General features: G+C 37.5%; 1 protein-coding gene across 1 annotated transcript in view; it reads left to right on the top strand.

Moving 5' to 3' along the window:
* Window positions 1-15054, top strand: part of disp3 (dispatched RND transporter family member 3) — a 59903-nt gene that overhangs the window by 11141 nt on the left and 33708 nt on the right. The window contains exons 4-10 of the mRNA XM_067393843.1: window positions 151-285; window positions 378-538; window positions 1436-1575; window positions 3917-4005; window positions 4573-4737; window positions 9725-9886; window positions 11239-11370. Of these exons, the coding sequence (XP_067249944.1) occupies window positions 151-285; window positions 378-538; window positions 1436-1575; window positions 3917-4005; window positions 4573-4737; window positions 9725-9886; window positions 11239-11370 (984 nt within the window). The remainder of the gene's footprint in view (window positions 1-150; window positions 286-377; window positions 539-1435; window positions 1576-3916; window positions 4006-4572; window positions 4738-9724; window positions 9887-11238; window positions 11371-15054) is intronic.

Here is a 15054-nt window from a genome sequence, read left to right as displayed (position 1 = left end):
ACACATACAGTTATCAAATTACATATATTTTAAAATAATTTTTTTGTTAGTAGCTTGTAGTGTATAGTTAACTAAAGATTAACTAAAAGTCACCACAGTGTCATTTCTTGATTTGGCATTATGCGTCATATCCATTTTATTTCTCCACAGTGTTTCTGACCTTCTTTGGCTTGGCCAGTATTGGTCTGAGCTGTCTCGTGGCACTCTTCTTGTATCATGTGGTGTTTGGAGTGAAATACCTCGGCATTCTCAACGGAGTTGCAGCCTTTGTCATCATCGGCATTGGTGAGAGTAATAAAATATCAAGCCATGAGCTTTCCACATTATAAATAAACATGTTCTTTGCTCCTACCATCTTCCTCTTTCTTTCCCTCTAGGTGTGGATGATGTGTTTGTGTTCATAAGTACCTTCAGACAGTCAGCCCACCTGACTTGTTCAATGCAGCGTATGATTTACACAGTAAAGACAGCAGGCAGAGCCACGTTCCTCACGTCCTTCACGACGGCAGCAGCATATGCTGCAAACACCTTCTCACAGGTGCAGTCAGCGGAGCAGAATAAACATATCCAGAAAATCAATTTTCAAAACAAAGATGTGCTAACATTTAGTCCAGTTTGAAGGCTGGAATATGCCTGGGACAAAATCTACACTTTTGTTGGAGTTCACTTACAATGCTAGTCAAGGTTTCCTGCACCCAAAACAGTTGTATTTTAGTTTTTCTAAACCGTTTTCCACTTCTTTGATGGTCAGAGTTGGTCTGTTTTTGCTGCTATACCTTTAAGACATCTCTTTGTAAATTACCTCCGTTATGATTGGCTAACTTTGACGTACCAATGTAATTCATGCTTATCAAGAGTTGGTTGCTAAATATTACACAGGCATATGTCAATGTACCCTGACGAATTTTGCTAGGACGGTCAACTTTAGACTATAACGTAATACTTAATTAACGTAACGTAATAATTAATTACAACGAAAAGTATAACAATATAAAAAATAAATGTTTTAATCATGACCTCTGACATTCTGTATTAAGGGTTTTTCCTGCCATCAAAGCAGTTTTAAGCTTTAAATGGTGTGATAAAATGAGCCAAAGTTCTGAATGAACTTGAGGATTCGTATGTGACCTCCCGCTTTGAAGCTCAGGATCTAACATCAATCAAAAAATAAACACAAATGATGTAATAAACTGCAAGAACATGTAGAGCAGACAGTCAAACATTTCTTTATCTTTAAAGAGAGGTCTTATTTTATTCATAGTAGCTTTTGTACCCATGGGGCTTTTATGTTTCTGTCACCATCTCATGTTTATTCAGTAGTGTATTGGTGTGATGAGAATCCTGCCGGTTAATTTATATTAAAACATGCAAAGTGAAAAAAAAAATCTGACAACACCTGACATGTGACCTTTATCTGTTTTGTATGCATCGTTAGATCCCAGCGGTTCATGACTTCGGTCTGTTCATGTCTCTCATTGTGAGCTGCTGCTGGTTCTGGGTTTCCATTCTCATGCCTGCTGCCCTTTGCATCTGGACCCAGTGTGGAGCTGCCCATGGCAACGCCTGTCCCAAATGGTAGAGTTTTTTATGTCTTTCCAAATGTCTTTTGAGAAATGTGCATGTTCTTTTCTTAGAAGTTTTGTAACATTATTCATTCATTAAAGGTATAATTTCTGTATGACTTTCCATTTTCTGTGGAATACAAGAGAAGATTTTAAGAAATGTCTCAGTGTTTTCTTGCCCATACAATGGAAGCCAATGGTCACCAAAACTGTTTGGTTACCAAAATTCTTCAAAATATCTTTCATGTTCCGCAGAAGAACCAAAGTCATACAGGTTTGGAATGACATGAGGGTGAATAAATGATGACAAAATTTTTAATTTTGGGTGAGCTATGCCTTTAAAATCATAGATCACTAAGAAATGCAAATTCTGTCATCATTAACATCACGTTGTTCCAAACCCATTCTTACAAACCAGACTTTCTTCCTTCTGCTGAACACAAACACAGAAATTGTAATGTGCTGATCACTCTTTCCCGTGCAATTACAGTACAGTACATAAGTGCCCCATTATGCTATTTTAAATGAGTCTGAAAAGGTTTGATAAAGGATTCAGTTTCTCTAAACCCCTCCTTTCAGAGAGCCTGCTCTACTCTGATTGGTCAGACTAGAGCATAGTGTTTTGTCTTCAACTTAAAGTGTGTATCGGAAACCGAATGCTCATTAACATACCTTAATCTTAATCAGTCCAGATATGACTCCCGAGAGCAGTATCAATGTCTGTTTAATGAACGAATTGTTATTTTTAGTAGAATCTTTTTAATTAATTGGTTGATTCAGTTCACAAAACAGGTCTGAATGATTTGTTCATAAGTCAACTTCATAAGTCAACACCATTGCTGGATATTTTGTGTTTGAAACTGCAGTAAACAGTCAAGGTGTTTGTGATGTCACAGACTACCTTGTAAGCAATCGCAACAACGTGCCGGCAGGCTTTAGCATATCATTAACTATGATCGCTCTGAAGCAGGAAAGTCTCGAGAGAAGCCAGGTTATCCTGGTATATTTTCTGTTGATATGAAAAATTGTGTAGATTTATCAATATAGCGAGTCTATTACGATTTTATGATGAACTATAAGCCTTTCTCCACTGATGTCCTGAGTCGTTCAAAGCGTTTAAGGATACTGATTGTTAGAAGGCAGCTGTTTGACTCTGAGATGAAGGACAGGAACGGTGTGTGTAACATTAGCAACGCATTATTAGCTGTTTGAAAACGTAGTCAAGCAAAAGGCTAATCATATTAATTCATATTAATTAATGACAGAACAGCCGCAAGGGCTGTGCCAAGTGTGCGAGCTCATAGGGGCTCACGCCAAAGTAAAGTGACAGCTGACTTGAAGTAAAGCCAATAAAGCCAACATGTTTTTATCCTTCGAAATACTTTAATACTATAAAACATAGCTAAAATAATATTGCTCTGTGCGTGTGACTGTGATTTATGTGCATATGTCAGTCAGTGTGGCATCGCACGTCAAGTTCTGTGAGAGATATTCAGTCCATTATAAATTCTGATTTTGGCCGCCTCTGGACTGGATCAAACCATAGATTTTAGCTTACATGATAAATTCAAGTAAATACGCTGGAAATCCGCGCTCATTCAAGGATGTGCATTTATTTAATGTACGGAGAAGGCACGGGCGCCTGCAGGATTTCATATGAATGTTTTTTTTAAATCTGAAAACTCCAAAAAGCAACGAAATTGTCAAACATCCATTTAGTGCCTGTTCACAGAGGAAAACAGCTGCTTGTTCTCTTGATACTGTCTGTTTTACTGAGAAATCGCTTCAGGAGATTCAGTGAGAAAGCAGTCCAAACAAATGCAAGTGGATTCAGACCGTTTTGGAAAGGCGTTTTACCTATTCATAATTTAAAACACAATTTACGCATAAGAACATATGTGAGCAGTTCAGGTGCATAGCTGTTAAACTGAATATACAAAGCGAATCAAGCTTTTTTATTAAATATCCACAACACAATCAACAAATTGTTCGTCACTACAGCATCAGTAGACTCTCCGAGCTGGCGCGAGCGAGTGGAGGCGGGGATAATTTGCATATTCATTGATCCATGTATATTAAATGAGGCACAAATTTTTTTAAAAATATGTCATTTTGATGACCAAAGATGAGTTTTAAGGGATAAAATAATTGACTACAGGGGGATTTTAACATTATTTTTGAAGACTGAAAATTGCATGGAAAAGAGTGACCAGCATCAAAATATCTTCTTTTGAGTTACACAGAAGTATCAAAGGCATACTGATTTGGAATGACATGAGAGTGAGTAAATGATGACATATATGGGATTTTGGGATAACTTATCCCATTAACACTGAGATTGTTAACCCTAACAGGTGGACCACTCTAACTAAACTGTCCGCCAGCCCTAGTCCCCTCTCAGATGATGATGATGTTGCTCTAATAACTGTGGAAATGGAACCAGGTAATGATGAATTTATTTTGAAAAAGATTACAAAGACAATTTCTTATTTCTTGCCATCAGTCTTATTTTCAATGTCATCAGTCAAATTCATCTTTATTTATTTTGTGTTTTGCTTTCTTTTTTTAGTCAATGAATCACACCTTTGCATACAACAATTACAACCAGGAGAGAGAAAAAGTATTATCAAGTTTATCCTTACGAAATCCTTACGAAATACCTTAACCTGTTAACTTGCATCCCCATTTGGAACCTAAATCTAAGAAATGGCATACCCAAATTAGTAGACTCATTTGAAAGAAAATATTTGGCAGTTTGTTGTCATATCATCAGAATGAATTAAATCAATTATAAAATTCAAAAACGCTCACATCCAGTGTAGGCAAATGTCAGCAAATAAGCGACTGAATTCCAGTGGGTGGGGCCTATGGTGAGAAGATGTATAAACTATTAATCAATGTCTAGCTCTGGAGGTAGTCATATGCAAATTTATTTGCCTGTGTGACATCACAAATCCCGCAATATCAAAACAAGCCATTTTTGGAGCCTGATGCTTTGATTTCTGTCCAGGTGTGTATGACTCTGAATCGGATGCAGCCCTGCTATCGATCTCTGTAGAAGCTCCTTTGTCCGTGTCCACTGAGGGCAATGTGGGAGTTGTCAGTGCCCACCTTCAGAGGCTCCTGAGACACTGGGTGGCAGAACCTGTTGTTGAGAAATGCAAAACTATTATAGGTGAGTAACATTTGTGATAATTAGTAACATTTGTGATGATTATCTCAAAAGATGTGATGTGCTTTCAAAATACTCACATTAGTTAATCTTTATTCATTTGCTCTCAGCCACAGACAACGCACTCACAGATCGCCTACAGAGCTTTCATGTACTGTCTGATGTATGTCAAGCTCAAAACTGCCAAGAGCTCACTGGAACCTTCCACTCTGATTGGCTGGTTTCTAAGCAACTTTCTTAAATTGTGGTGCACAGGCTTTGAACCTAAAGTCATGTACAATTAAGGTACAATAAATGCTTCAGCTGAAGAACTAGTTGCTTGATTTGCTAACGTTTTTGAGTTTTGTGTAAAATATCATGTAAGAGTTTAATCTGAGACATTTGTCAGCATGTAAATGAGATATCCTTGAGCGCACCTCGCTTTGTGCTACAGTACTTCAGATTTACTAACATCACATAAAAACAAACTTTTGTTACTTTGCCCTTGTGAAAAAAAGTAAACTTTAGCAATTGAATGCATTTATTTTTTACAAGCGTGGTTACAGTTTCTAAGTGTACAGTTCTTAGCTAAAATTATCTGCATTGTGAACCAGCAGTTAGGAATATACTATTCTGTTTGCTGCATGTATACTCTATACTCTCTATATATAGTGTGTATGTATAGTATGCACATTTTCTGTATGCATGATTGCATGGAATGATTGGATGACCTACTCCTCTTGATGTAAAATGTGCAAAATGTGCAGTGTGCAACAGAGCATGGGATACTGTACACCACAATGTAATGCGCTTGACATGACCTTCCATTTACAGTGTGATGGATGAACTGGTAATATCAGCTGCATCTCTTTCTTGACTCATTATTTGACCACACTGCCAAATGTGGAGACATTTTTATATGCTGTAATAACTGGACACCATTTATTGAATTACACATGCAATGCAATGAGGTCATGTGACAACAGTGTTGCATACTAGTGTTTGGGATATTTAGTGTAGAATAATGCTTGTACTTATTTGCTTTTTTTTTTTTTTTTTTAATGTTTGCAATATATAATTCATACTGTGCAGTATTAATGTAGGCTAGTAACATTCTTCTTGCTGCATACTGTACATACACTCCTACCTACTGTTTCTTAAAATAGTAGTACATTATTTGACACAGTAAAGAATATTTACAGATAAACCTGGAAATAAACATTAAATGTTTTCTTTTAGCATTTTTAATACAATTTTGTGTAAACCTGTCCTTACTTTTGGTGGTTTGATTAAATGATCAAGTCAAGTGCCTTGGCAACTAACTAAAATAAGTTTGTTGAAGTACTAAAAAAAAAAGAAAAAAAGAACGCACTGTAACAGGCAAGGGCCTGTTGACATGTCCTTTCTGACTGAGCATAATATTACTACACACCACCAGAGTCGCCAGGAGACTCGGTGGTTTATACTTAGGTGTGTAGTAGAGCAAGTTAGATTTGTCGGGCAGAGGAAGCATGGCCTACCTTCTGTGTTACCACAAACCACTTTGAGTCCTGATTGGGAAACTTAGGTTTTAAGCTCAATCAAAAAGGACTCTTTATTGCTACTGGCAGTTTTATGACTGCCGTTCATTGCGTTCAAAGATGATATCCATTCATGAACTGTGTCTTTACTTCACCCTGTGGATCTTTGGATCTCATGCATGAGGATTGTGAAGATTTAACTGTTCTTTTTGGGATTGACTGCACATTGGATTTATTCTTTGTGGAGTAGAGTTATTCTGTGTTTCAAGACTACAATTGCCATCTTTACTGGTTTCAAGGACTGTGAAACCTATTTAAAGCTGCGTCTGCCTACATTCATACAATCTGTTTTTTCACATGCTCATTGTTTAATTTGTTTCAATATCCATTGCTGGTTTATTGTCTACATTTTGTGGGTTGGTTTACTTATATAAAATTGCAAAAACACATTTTCATTACCTGACTGTTCTATGTGATTTATACTTGGTTTAGATTAGGTCTATGTAAGTTGGTGGTTCCCTTCCAATTAGACCTATAGCAGTTTTACACTTAAAATGGTTGAGGCTGTTATAGAACATGACAAAATGACTAAAACTTAAGCTAAAATTATTAAATATTAACAAATACTGTAATAGTATAAATAATACTAAAATAACAATAATTACCAGTATTTACTTTGTAACTAAATCAGGGTTGTGTCTGTCACAGTTATGTTCTGATTAGTTCAGTTCCTATCATGTCTGTATTAGCAAAGACGGCGTTTTCAGATTTATCCACTTTGGGACCCGGTTTCAAAAAACAGCGGTTTCACCTTTCGAAAATGCCAGATTCATGTGGACGAAACGCCTATCCGATAAAAAATTTGTGCATATTCACAAAAATGCGTCTCCGTGTGGACGGGGCCTGAGTTTATTAGTAAATTCAGTTCCTGTTATTCATCTTCGTCATGTGAGTTTCTACTACAATGCCTTTACAGTTGTGACAAGAATCAACCCTCAAGAACGAGTACAAAAAAAAAAAAAAACTTACCGGCGATGCAGATTCTCCTCTGACCCGAGTCTTCTGGGGTACTTTGGCTGGATGGTGAAACATGGCGGTCTCTCCTTCACCGTCTGCAAACCCGAGGTCACCACCAATGTTGTCCAAGTCCTAAAACCAGAGACCATTCCATCTCTGGAGACGAAGCATGCTGATCAGTCCACCCCAGAGCCAGGACCTGATCAATCTGTGGACCATGGATCCTATTCCCACCCAAAGACTCACCCCTGAGTCCTCGCCTTCTTCACCGATCTTGTGTTGCCATCTTGATTCTCTGGTCCCATCTGAAGGCCTCCATTCTCTGATGTCCTGATCCCTTCTCCTCTGGTCAAGGCCAGTTCCCTGGATCCGTTTGCCCTGCTGCTTCCATCCAGCTCCTCGGCTCTGCTTTTGCCGCTGTCTCCGTTTGGTTCGTTAGCATCGCCTCGGCTTCGCCTCTACAGGCACGGCATGAGGTTGAGGTCTCTGCATCACATCAGGCCTCCTGTCCCAAGTCCCCATCTTGACTTGACAGCCCATCGACCTCACTTTGGCTGCGCTCCCTCGTTGCTTCCGTGTCCCGACTGCCCTGAGATTCTGCTGGGATAACTTGTCTCTCCAGGTCGGCCTCCAGTGGTCGTCATTCAGCTTCCACCACGGACTTCTATCACAGACTTCCGTCACGGACTTCCGCCACGGACTTGGCGGTGCCTACACCCTCCACCCCTATGGCATCATCTGGCTCCTCCCTTTCTCTGTCCTCCTAGTCATCCTCCCTTGCTCCATAGCCGCCCCGGTCAGCCAAGTCCCTGTTGCCGCCTCAGTCCCGCGAACCAGCAGCCCAGCCTCAGGCTTCTAGGCCATCAATGTCACCCTGGTTCATCAGCCTCTCTGCTCCGCAGGTTCCTCCAGGCATCATGGTTCTGCCTCTGCCGATCGGTCCCAGGGTTCTGTCCACCCCTTCAGTCAGGACTCGTCCCACTGTCAGCGCCACCCTGGTGCCTGTGGTTAGCAACTCTTCCAGGCTCCTGTCCTTCACCAGCTCCATGCCCTCCACCGAAGCCTACACCCTTTTTCCTCCTGTTGGACTAAAGCGGAACTAAGTAACTTTTTTTACCTTCATAAATAGTTTTCTAAGTCCTTACGATGGTTAATTGACTTGTAGTGGTGTGTTTGAAGCGAGCACTAACCCCCTCTGGCATGTCTACACCAGAAAACAGCACTCGCAAGTTGAGCTTCGCCAAACCCGACACAATCTCGCCTCATGTTCACGTTCACGCGAGAGTGACAAAATGCTTTACGGTAAAACAAAAACAATGTATATATTATGACATTTTTAAGAGAATTTCAAAAATTACCCACCTCCATCGAGATTTCTTGTACTGTGTTTGCAAAACTACTGCGCTGGTGAGCGTTGTAGTCCATAGCTGCGCTTGGAGTATTTACGACAGTGTGATTCACTGAAGGAACCTGTAGGGGGAGCTTAGCAAATCTTACTGAGTTCTGCTTTAAGCCGCGAGGTCACACCTTCCAGGTGGGGGAGCTTACAGTATGTCATGGTTTTGTTCAGTTTAGTTCAGTTCCTATGATGTTTGTCTTACTTTTTGTTTGATTCTATGGTAACTAATTTGTTGTTCATCACGTTCAGGTGTTCATGATTTAGTTCCTCATTTACTGTGTATAAATATCCCATTATGTTCATTCTGTTGTCGGTTCTCGTTATGTTTACACGTTTAAGGTGTTGTTGGAATTATTGAGTTTATTAGTAAAGTCAGTTCCTGTTTATTCATCTTTGTCATGTGAGTTTCTACTACAATGCCTTTACATTGTGACAGTGTCTAAATAATTGCACCAAAATTTATTTAAAAAATATGCCTTTATAAGAACTAAAGAATGCTTACACATGTATAAAGGTCTGGTAAATGATTATCCGTAAGCGAACAAAGAGTACAGTAGTGAACTCATGCAAGTCACATTTACATTTTTCTGCTAATGTACACACAATTTGTGCATGAGTAAGATAAAAATTTCCTGGCTGTTTTGTTTCAGACTCCCTGTAATTTGTTTCTTATTCTCAAGGTCAGTCTATTCACAGTTCAAACAAAAGAGCTATGAACTGCATCCCTTATGTGCCTGCGACAATGCAGTTAAGCTTGTGTTTTCATGGTGGAGTGTATCAAGAAATTTCAACAAACGCCTGTTGTGTAAATGCATATTTATGCAGCTGTATATGCATGTCAATAAGCTAAATTAGAGCCAGGTTTCTCTCAGGCCCCCACTGCTCATTCCTCTTATTAGGTGAGCAGCCTGGGCAGTGTCGAAACAACGGCGGTATAATTATAGACTTAGAGACAGTTTCAAATAATACAGTCATGCATAATGTAGCAGGATGCATTTAAATCCCAGCATTAGCTTGTTGTGATAAACATCCTCCGCCATCCACATCGCACATCTAATCCTGTCTGGTTTTTCAGGTGTGTATGTTTTGGTTCTGCTGGGCTCAGTGTGGTGCTGTTGTCTCCTGCGGCCGGCCAGTCACGCGCCTGTGCTGTTCCACAGAGACACCAACCTGCAGAGACTGCTAGACCTGCGCAGTAACCTGAGCGCTCAGGGGATCGCCTGCCATATGTGCTCAGGTGAGCCTTCTAAACAGTGCGGTACACTCTAGTGGGTCATTGAAAACAATCGCTTGACTCATTTGTGCTGCATTATTTAATTAGACAACAGATTTTCTGCTCATGGCACGGCACAGTAGATGAAGGCAGCGGGCAATGAGCCGAAACATGAGTAGAGACAATATTTGTGTGTCAGGTAATAACTTTAATCAATAAGCCATTACATAAGGGATAATATCTGCTTTGCATCAAGGTCTAGTGTCACCCACAAGAGCTTTATTTTTTGTTGTTATGATCAGGTGACTGTACATTATTCATCATACAGGAAACTAAACCAGCTATGTAGAAAATTGTTTATATACTGTTTAGCAAAAATATTCAACCACAAAATGCCATCAATTGACCAGTCAGAATCAAGTATGTAATGCTTAAACTATAGCAGTCGTTATATATTCAGTCATAAATATATGAAAACATATTAGTATTGAAGTATTGACTGAAAATCTGAGATTCAAAATCATGAACCTGGATTTTGAAATATGTAAAACAATGACGTTATTTTCTGTTCCCCACATAATTTCCCATCCCGCATCACTGTATCCTGACAAAAAAACAGTATTTCTAACTTTTTGAATTTAACAATATCCATTCAAGGTTTGTGTCAGTATTTTTTTTAAAGAAATAAATACTTTTATTCAGCAAAAATGCATTAAAAAGACTTTGACGTTGTTACAAAAATATAAATGTTGTTCTTTTCATCGAAAATCTTGGAAAAAAGTAACAACTGTTTTCAACATTGATAATAATAAGAAATGATTATTGAGCAGCAAATCGGCATATTGGAATGATTTCTGAAGGATCATGTGACGTTGAAGACTGGAGTAATGATGCTGAAAATTCAGCTTTCCATCACAAGAATAAATTACATTTTAAAATATATTCAAATAGAAAACAGTTATTTTAAATTGCAATAATATTTCACAATATTACTGTACTCTATTTTTGATTTAATAAATGCAGCCTTGGTGAGCAGAAGAGACTTTTCAGAAACATTAAAAAACCTTACCGGCCCCAAACGTTTAGACAGAAGTGTGCATTTTTAGTGTACGTTAAACATTACATACCGCTAATGTTGCTCATGTACAATTATGATATCAAAAGAGAATAGCATGGTGCTATGATAAATACTGTGATTAACGTAGTTGTGTGGTATTCTATACTCAGATTCAACACTAATAATACTAGTAGTAATATTAATGCTAATACTACAATGGTACATGCCTAAGAAATTCCACTGACTAGCTCTAAATTTGAGACATAACAAAAAATAAACCAGTACACACTGACATGTCCGACCTCTCTGTGTCTCTCAGGTGTTTTTATGGAGCGACCTCATAATCTGCACAGCACTGCTGATTTCACAAGCTCTACCTCAGGGAACCATCCCACAATTCCCTTAAACCAGTCCAAACCAGCATCCAACAGCACGGCACAGATGCTCGCAGGTTTGTTTTTCTGCTCTGCTGGGGGGAACGGGTGGAAAAACACAGACACCTGTTTTATCAAAACTTAATCAGTCTTTGATGCCTTCCCTGCTGGAAAAAACAGGTCATCCCAGTGAAAGGTTGTCAAGCTGGTAAACCAGCTTCAGAACATGGGTTAATCAGCTCACCCGGGTCCCCACCAGCTTAGCTAAGGTGTTCTACTAGCTTTAACCAGGTTGGGCAAGATGGACAGTGGTTCGCAACATTTTTTTTGTCCAGCACCCCCATCCATCATCCAGGTCCAAATGCTCCCATTAAATAAATGTAATAATACTTCGTTACAGTACTTAAGTATTTTTTGGGAGAATCTGTACTTTACTTGAGTTTTTATATTTCTGTCAACTTTTACTTTTACTCCACTACATTTCCTAAATAAATTATATACTTTTACTCCGATACATTTTCCCAAAGCATTTTCGTTACTTACTACAAAATAAAGTCGGAAGAACACAGAGTGCAAGCAATCATGTGCAAACAAGTGCTCGCACAACCGCGGTTGATTTAATTTTCCGGGTTGCGTACATTGCTGGAGAGGCTGAGAAGAGTGCGCTGTCATTACGAGACATTACGAGAGCGGCCTCTAGAGGTGAAATAAAAACTATCACTGATGCCTCGTATGGTTTCTTTTGACACGTGATGTGAGGCTGCGCGCTGCACAGAGCGGGTCACTTCAAAACGATTTAAAACGGACAACAAAACGGTATGTTATACAATGTACACTAGAGTACATGTTTTCATATCACTATAAAGTAATTAGTTTGTTGACTAGATGCTGCATTAGTGGAGAACAGTATGTTTGTCGTCGAGGCTGACATTAGTAGTAACCTCAAGCGGTTAAAACAATGTGACAAAAAAAACAACAACAACTGTATGCCACGATTGTTAGCATTCATTTGCATTAGTTTATACTATTTGTTCGCTGTTATGCATTCATTATCCGGCGAAGCTGCATATTTAAACTGTATTCTCATACAGCGACAGAAGCTTAACAAATCAGAAATGTAGCCTATTCAATTTTAGTTTTTATCGGCACTGTAACACATATTTTGATTAGATAATCATAAATTTTTCTAAAATAGAGCCAAATATGTGTGAAAGTACACATATAATAGACCCATGCTATGCCTTTGTGTGTAAAGACGGTAATTTTTAAGCATGACTGTTTGGATTTATATGAAATAGTAACATTTTACAATAAGAGTACATTTGTAACATTAAATAAGGTTAATAAAAGTATTGTTCATTTTTAATTTCATCATTTACATTTTAACATTTTAAAGTTGTCTCTTGCATTAGTTATAGTGCACTATAAATTAACATGAACGAATCATCAATGAATAATTAATATATTAGTATTTATGTATAAAAATTACAATAAACTTTTAGCCAATTTAAAGAAACAAAATGTAAGAGAGTTAAAACTGAGCACAATCTTGCTGCTCAAACTGTATAGAACAATTTTTAATATTTTTTTTTGCTCCTTTTGTATTTTACATACTTGTACTTTTACTTTCAATACTTAAGTACATTTAATATAAAAAAAAATACTTTTCATACTTAAGTACAAAAAATATCACATACTTTAAAACTTTTACTCAAGTAACATTCTAAACAGAAACTTTAACTTCTACCAAAGTCATTTTCTGGTAAGATATCTATACTTTTACTCAAGTATGGTTTTCAAGTACTTTATACACCACTGGTTACAGCTTGTCTCGTTGTGAATCTTTGGTGTAAACTCACCTTAAACAAATTCACCTCAAGAACACCTCAGCAGTTCATATATATATATATATGCCTTATTAGCAGCTGTTTCTATTGGCTGCTATACGTAAGCCTAATAATTTCCTGATAATTTACTCACCCCCATGTCATCCAAGATGTTTATGTCTTTCTTTCAACAGGATGAAGATCCAAATTCAGTTTCAGTGCAGCTTCAAAGGGCTCTACATGATCCCAGACGAGGAATAAGGGTCTTCTCTAGCAAAACAATCGGTCATTTTCTAAAAAAAAAAAAAAAAAAAAAATTAAATGCTTTTTAACCACAAATGCTCGTCTTGCACTGCTCAGCGATGCGTCACGCATTATGTTGAAAGTTTGCGTGACGTAGGCGGAAGTACCGCGGTAGGGCGACTTCATAATCGTCCGATATCATTGTTCTACCTATTTTTTTGTAAAGCACTCAATCTTTTAATGTTCGCTTTATAGACACTGGATCGGTACTTCCTCCTACGCCACAGGTGACCTTTCAAACGTGATTACATAATGCGTGGTGGATCGAGCAGTGCAAGACAAGCATTTGTGGTTAAAAAGTATTTTATTTTTTTTAGAAAATGACTGATAGTTTTGCTAGATAAGACTCTTTTTCCTCGTCTTTGAAGCTGCACTGAAACTGACATTTGGACCTTCAATCCAGTGAACCCCACTTAAGTCAACTAAATGGAGAAAAATCCTGGAATGTTTTCCTCAAAAACCTTAATTTCTTTTTGACTGAAGAAAGAAAGACATAAACATCTTGGATGACATGGGGGTGAGTAAATTAACAGGAAATTTTCATTCAGAAGTGAACTAATCCTTTAACCTGTTAACTGTCACCCCCACTTTTTTTTTAGACAAGAAAATGCACTATCCAAACTTAAATGGTTGTAATTCAAGAATACTTTGGAGTATAGACATAAGGCTGGTCTTGTTTTAAAGATGAAATTTGGCAGATTATTGTAGAAGTGAAATAACTTATGTAAGTGAAATAGAAAAAAAGTTATAGAAGTTTAAGTTTATGAAAATGTAAAATGTAAAAATATAATATTTTATATTTTATATAAAATATATATTTTACAAAACAAGTTTTACACTAAAACTGCAAGGAAATCAAAGCCAAAAATCTGAACAAGTTGTGTTCCAAATTTCAGGTTGATATCTCAAAAAATGAGCTTTCAGTAAGATTTTGTTTGGGCGCAGTACCACACTTTTTCACTAGATGACAACCAAGCTCCATTGGTGATCATATAAAGGCGCCTCCATTTCCATATATGATTTTAGTGATCTGAACCATATATTTCCATTATTTTCATACAATTTATGAAGTAGACATCCTATATAGAAGTAGTATGGTAAGTTTGGCCGAAAATTGATATGAATTCAGCCTCTAATAAACATAAAAATAACATGAATGTGGGTTATAGTTTGACGCCACAATCATAAATGTATTTTTTTTTCTATTAAAAACACTTTCAGACCTTTTTTTCTCAAAAAATTGAATGGATGTTATCTTTTGAACTCTTGGCATGAAAACAAACATGTTTCGACCAATCTTTAATGATTTTTCATGTTCATCGCTATTTCAAAATAAAGGTCTGAACATGCCTTACGAGTATGAAAATATGCTTGTTGCAAATTGATAAATTACTGCTCCTCTGTAATTTATTTTGAAAATCAGTCACCAAATATATAAACTAGAGATTCTAAGCTTTCAAATGATATATAGTTTGTCAAGATTAGTTTAGGTTTAGTATAGAATATTACTGTTTTAAATATGTAATGGCTGTGGGCCCACCGGTGGGCCCGTGACAGTTAACAGGTTAATATGACATTAAAAAGTTGCCATAGTAAATGTAAAAACATTAAAAAGTACCATACCACCTGTAA

Source organism: Chanodichthys erythropterus, chromosome 9, assembly GCF_024489055.1.
Source record: "Chanodichthys erythropterus isolate Z2021 chromosome 9, ASM2448905v1, whole genome shotgun sequence".
NCBI lineage: Eukaryota > Metazoa > Chordata > Actinopteri > Cypriniformes > Xenocyprididae > Chanodichthys > Chanodichthys erythropterus.
The sequence above is the reverse complement of the archived record's forward strand: the minus strand, read 5'-3'. Positions and strand labels throughout refer to the sequence as shown.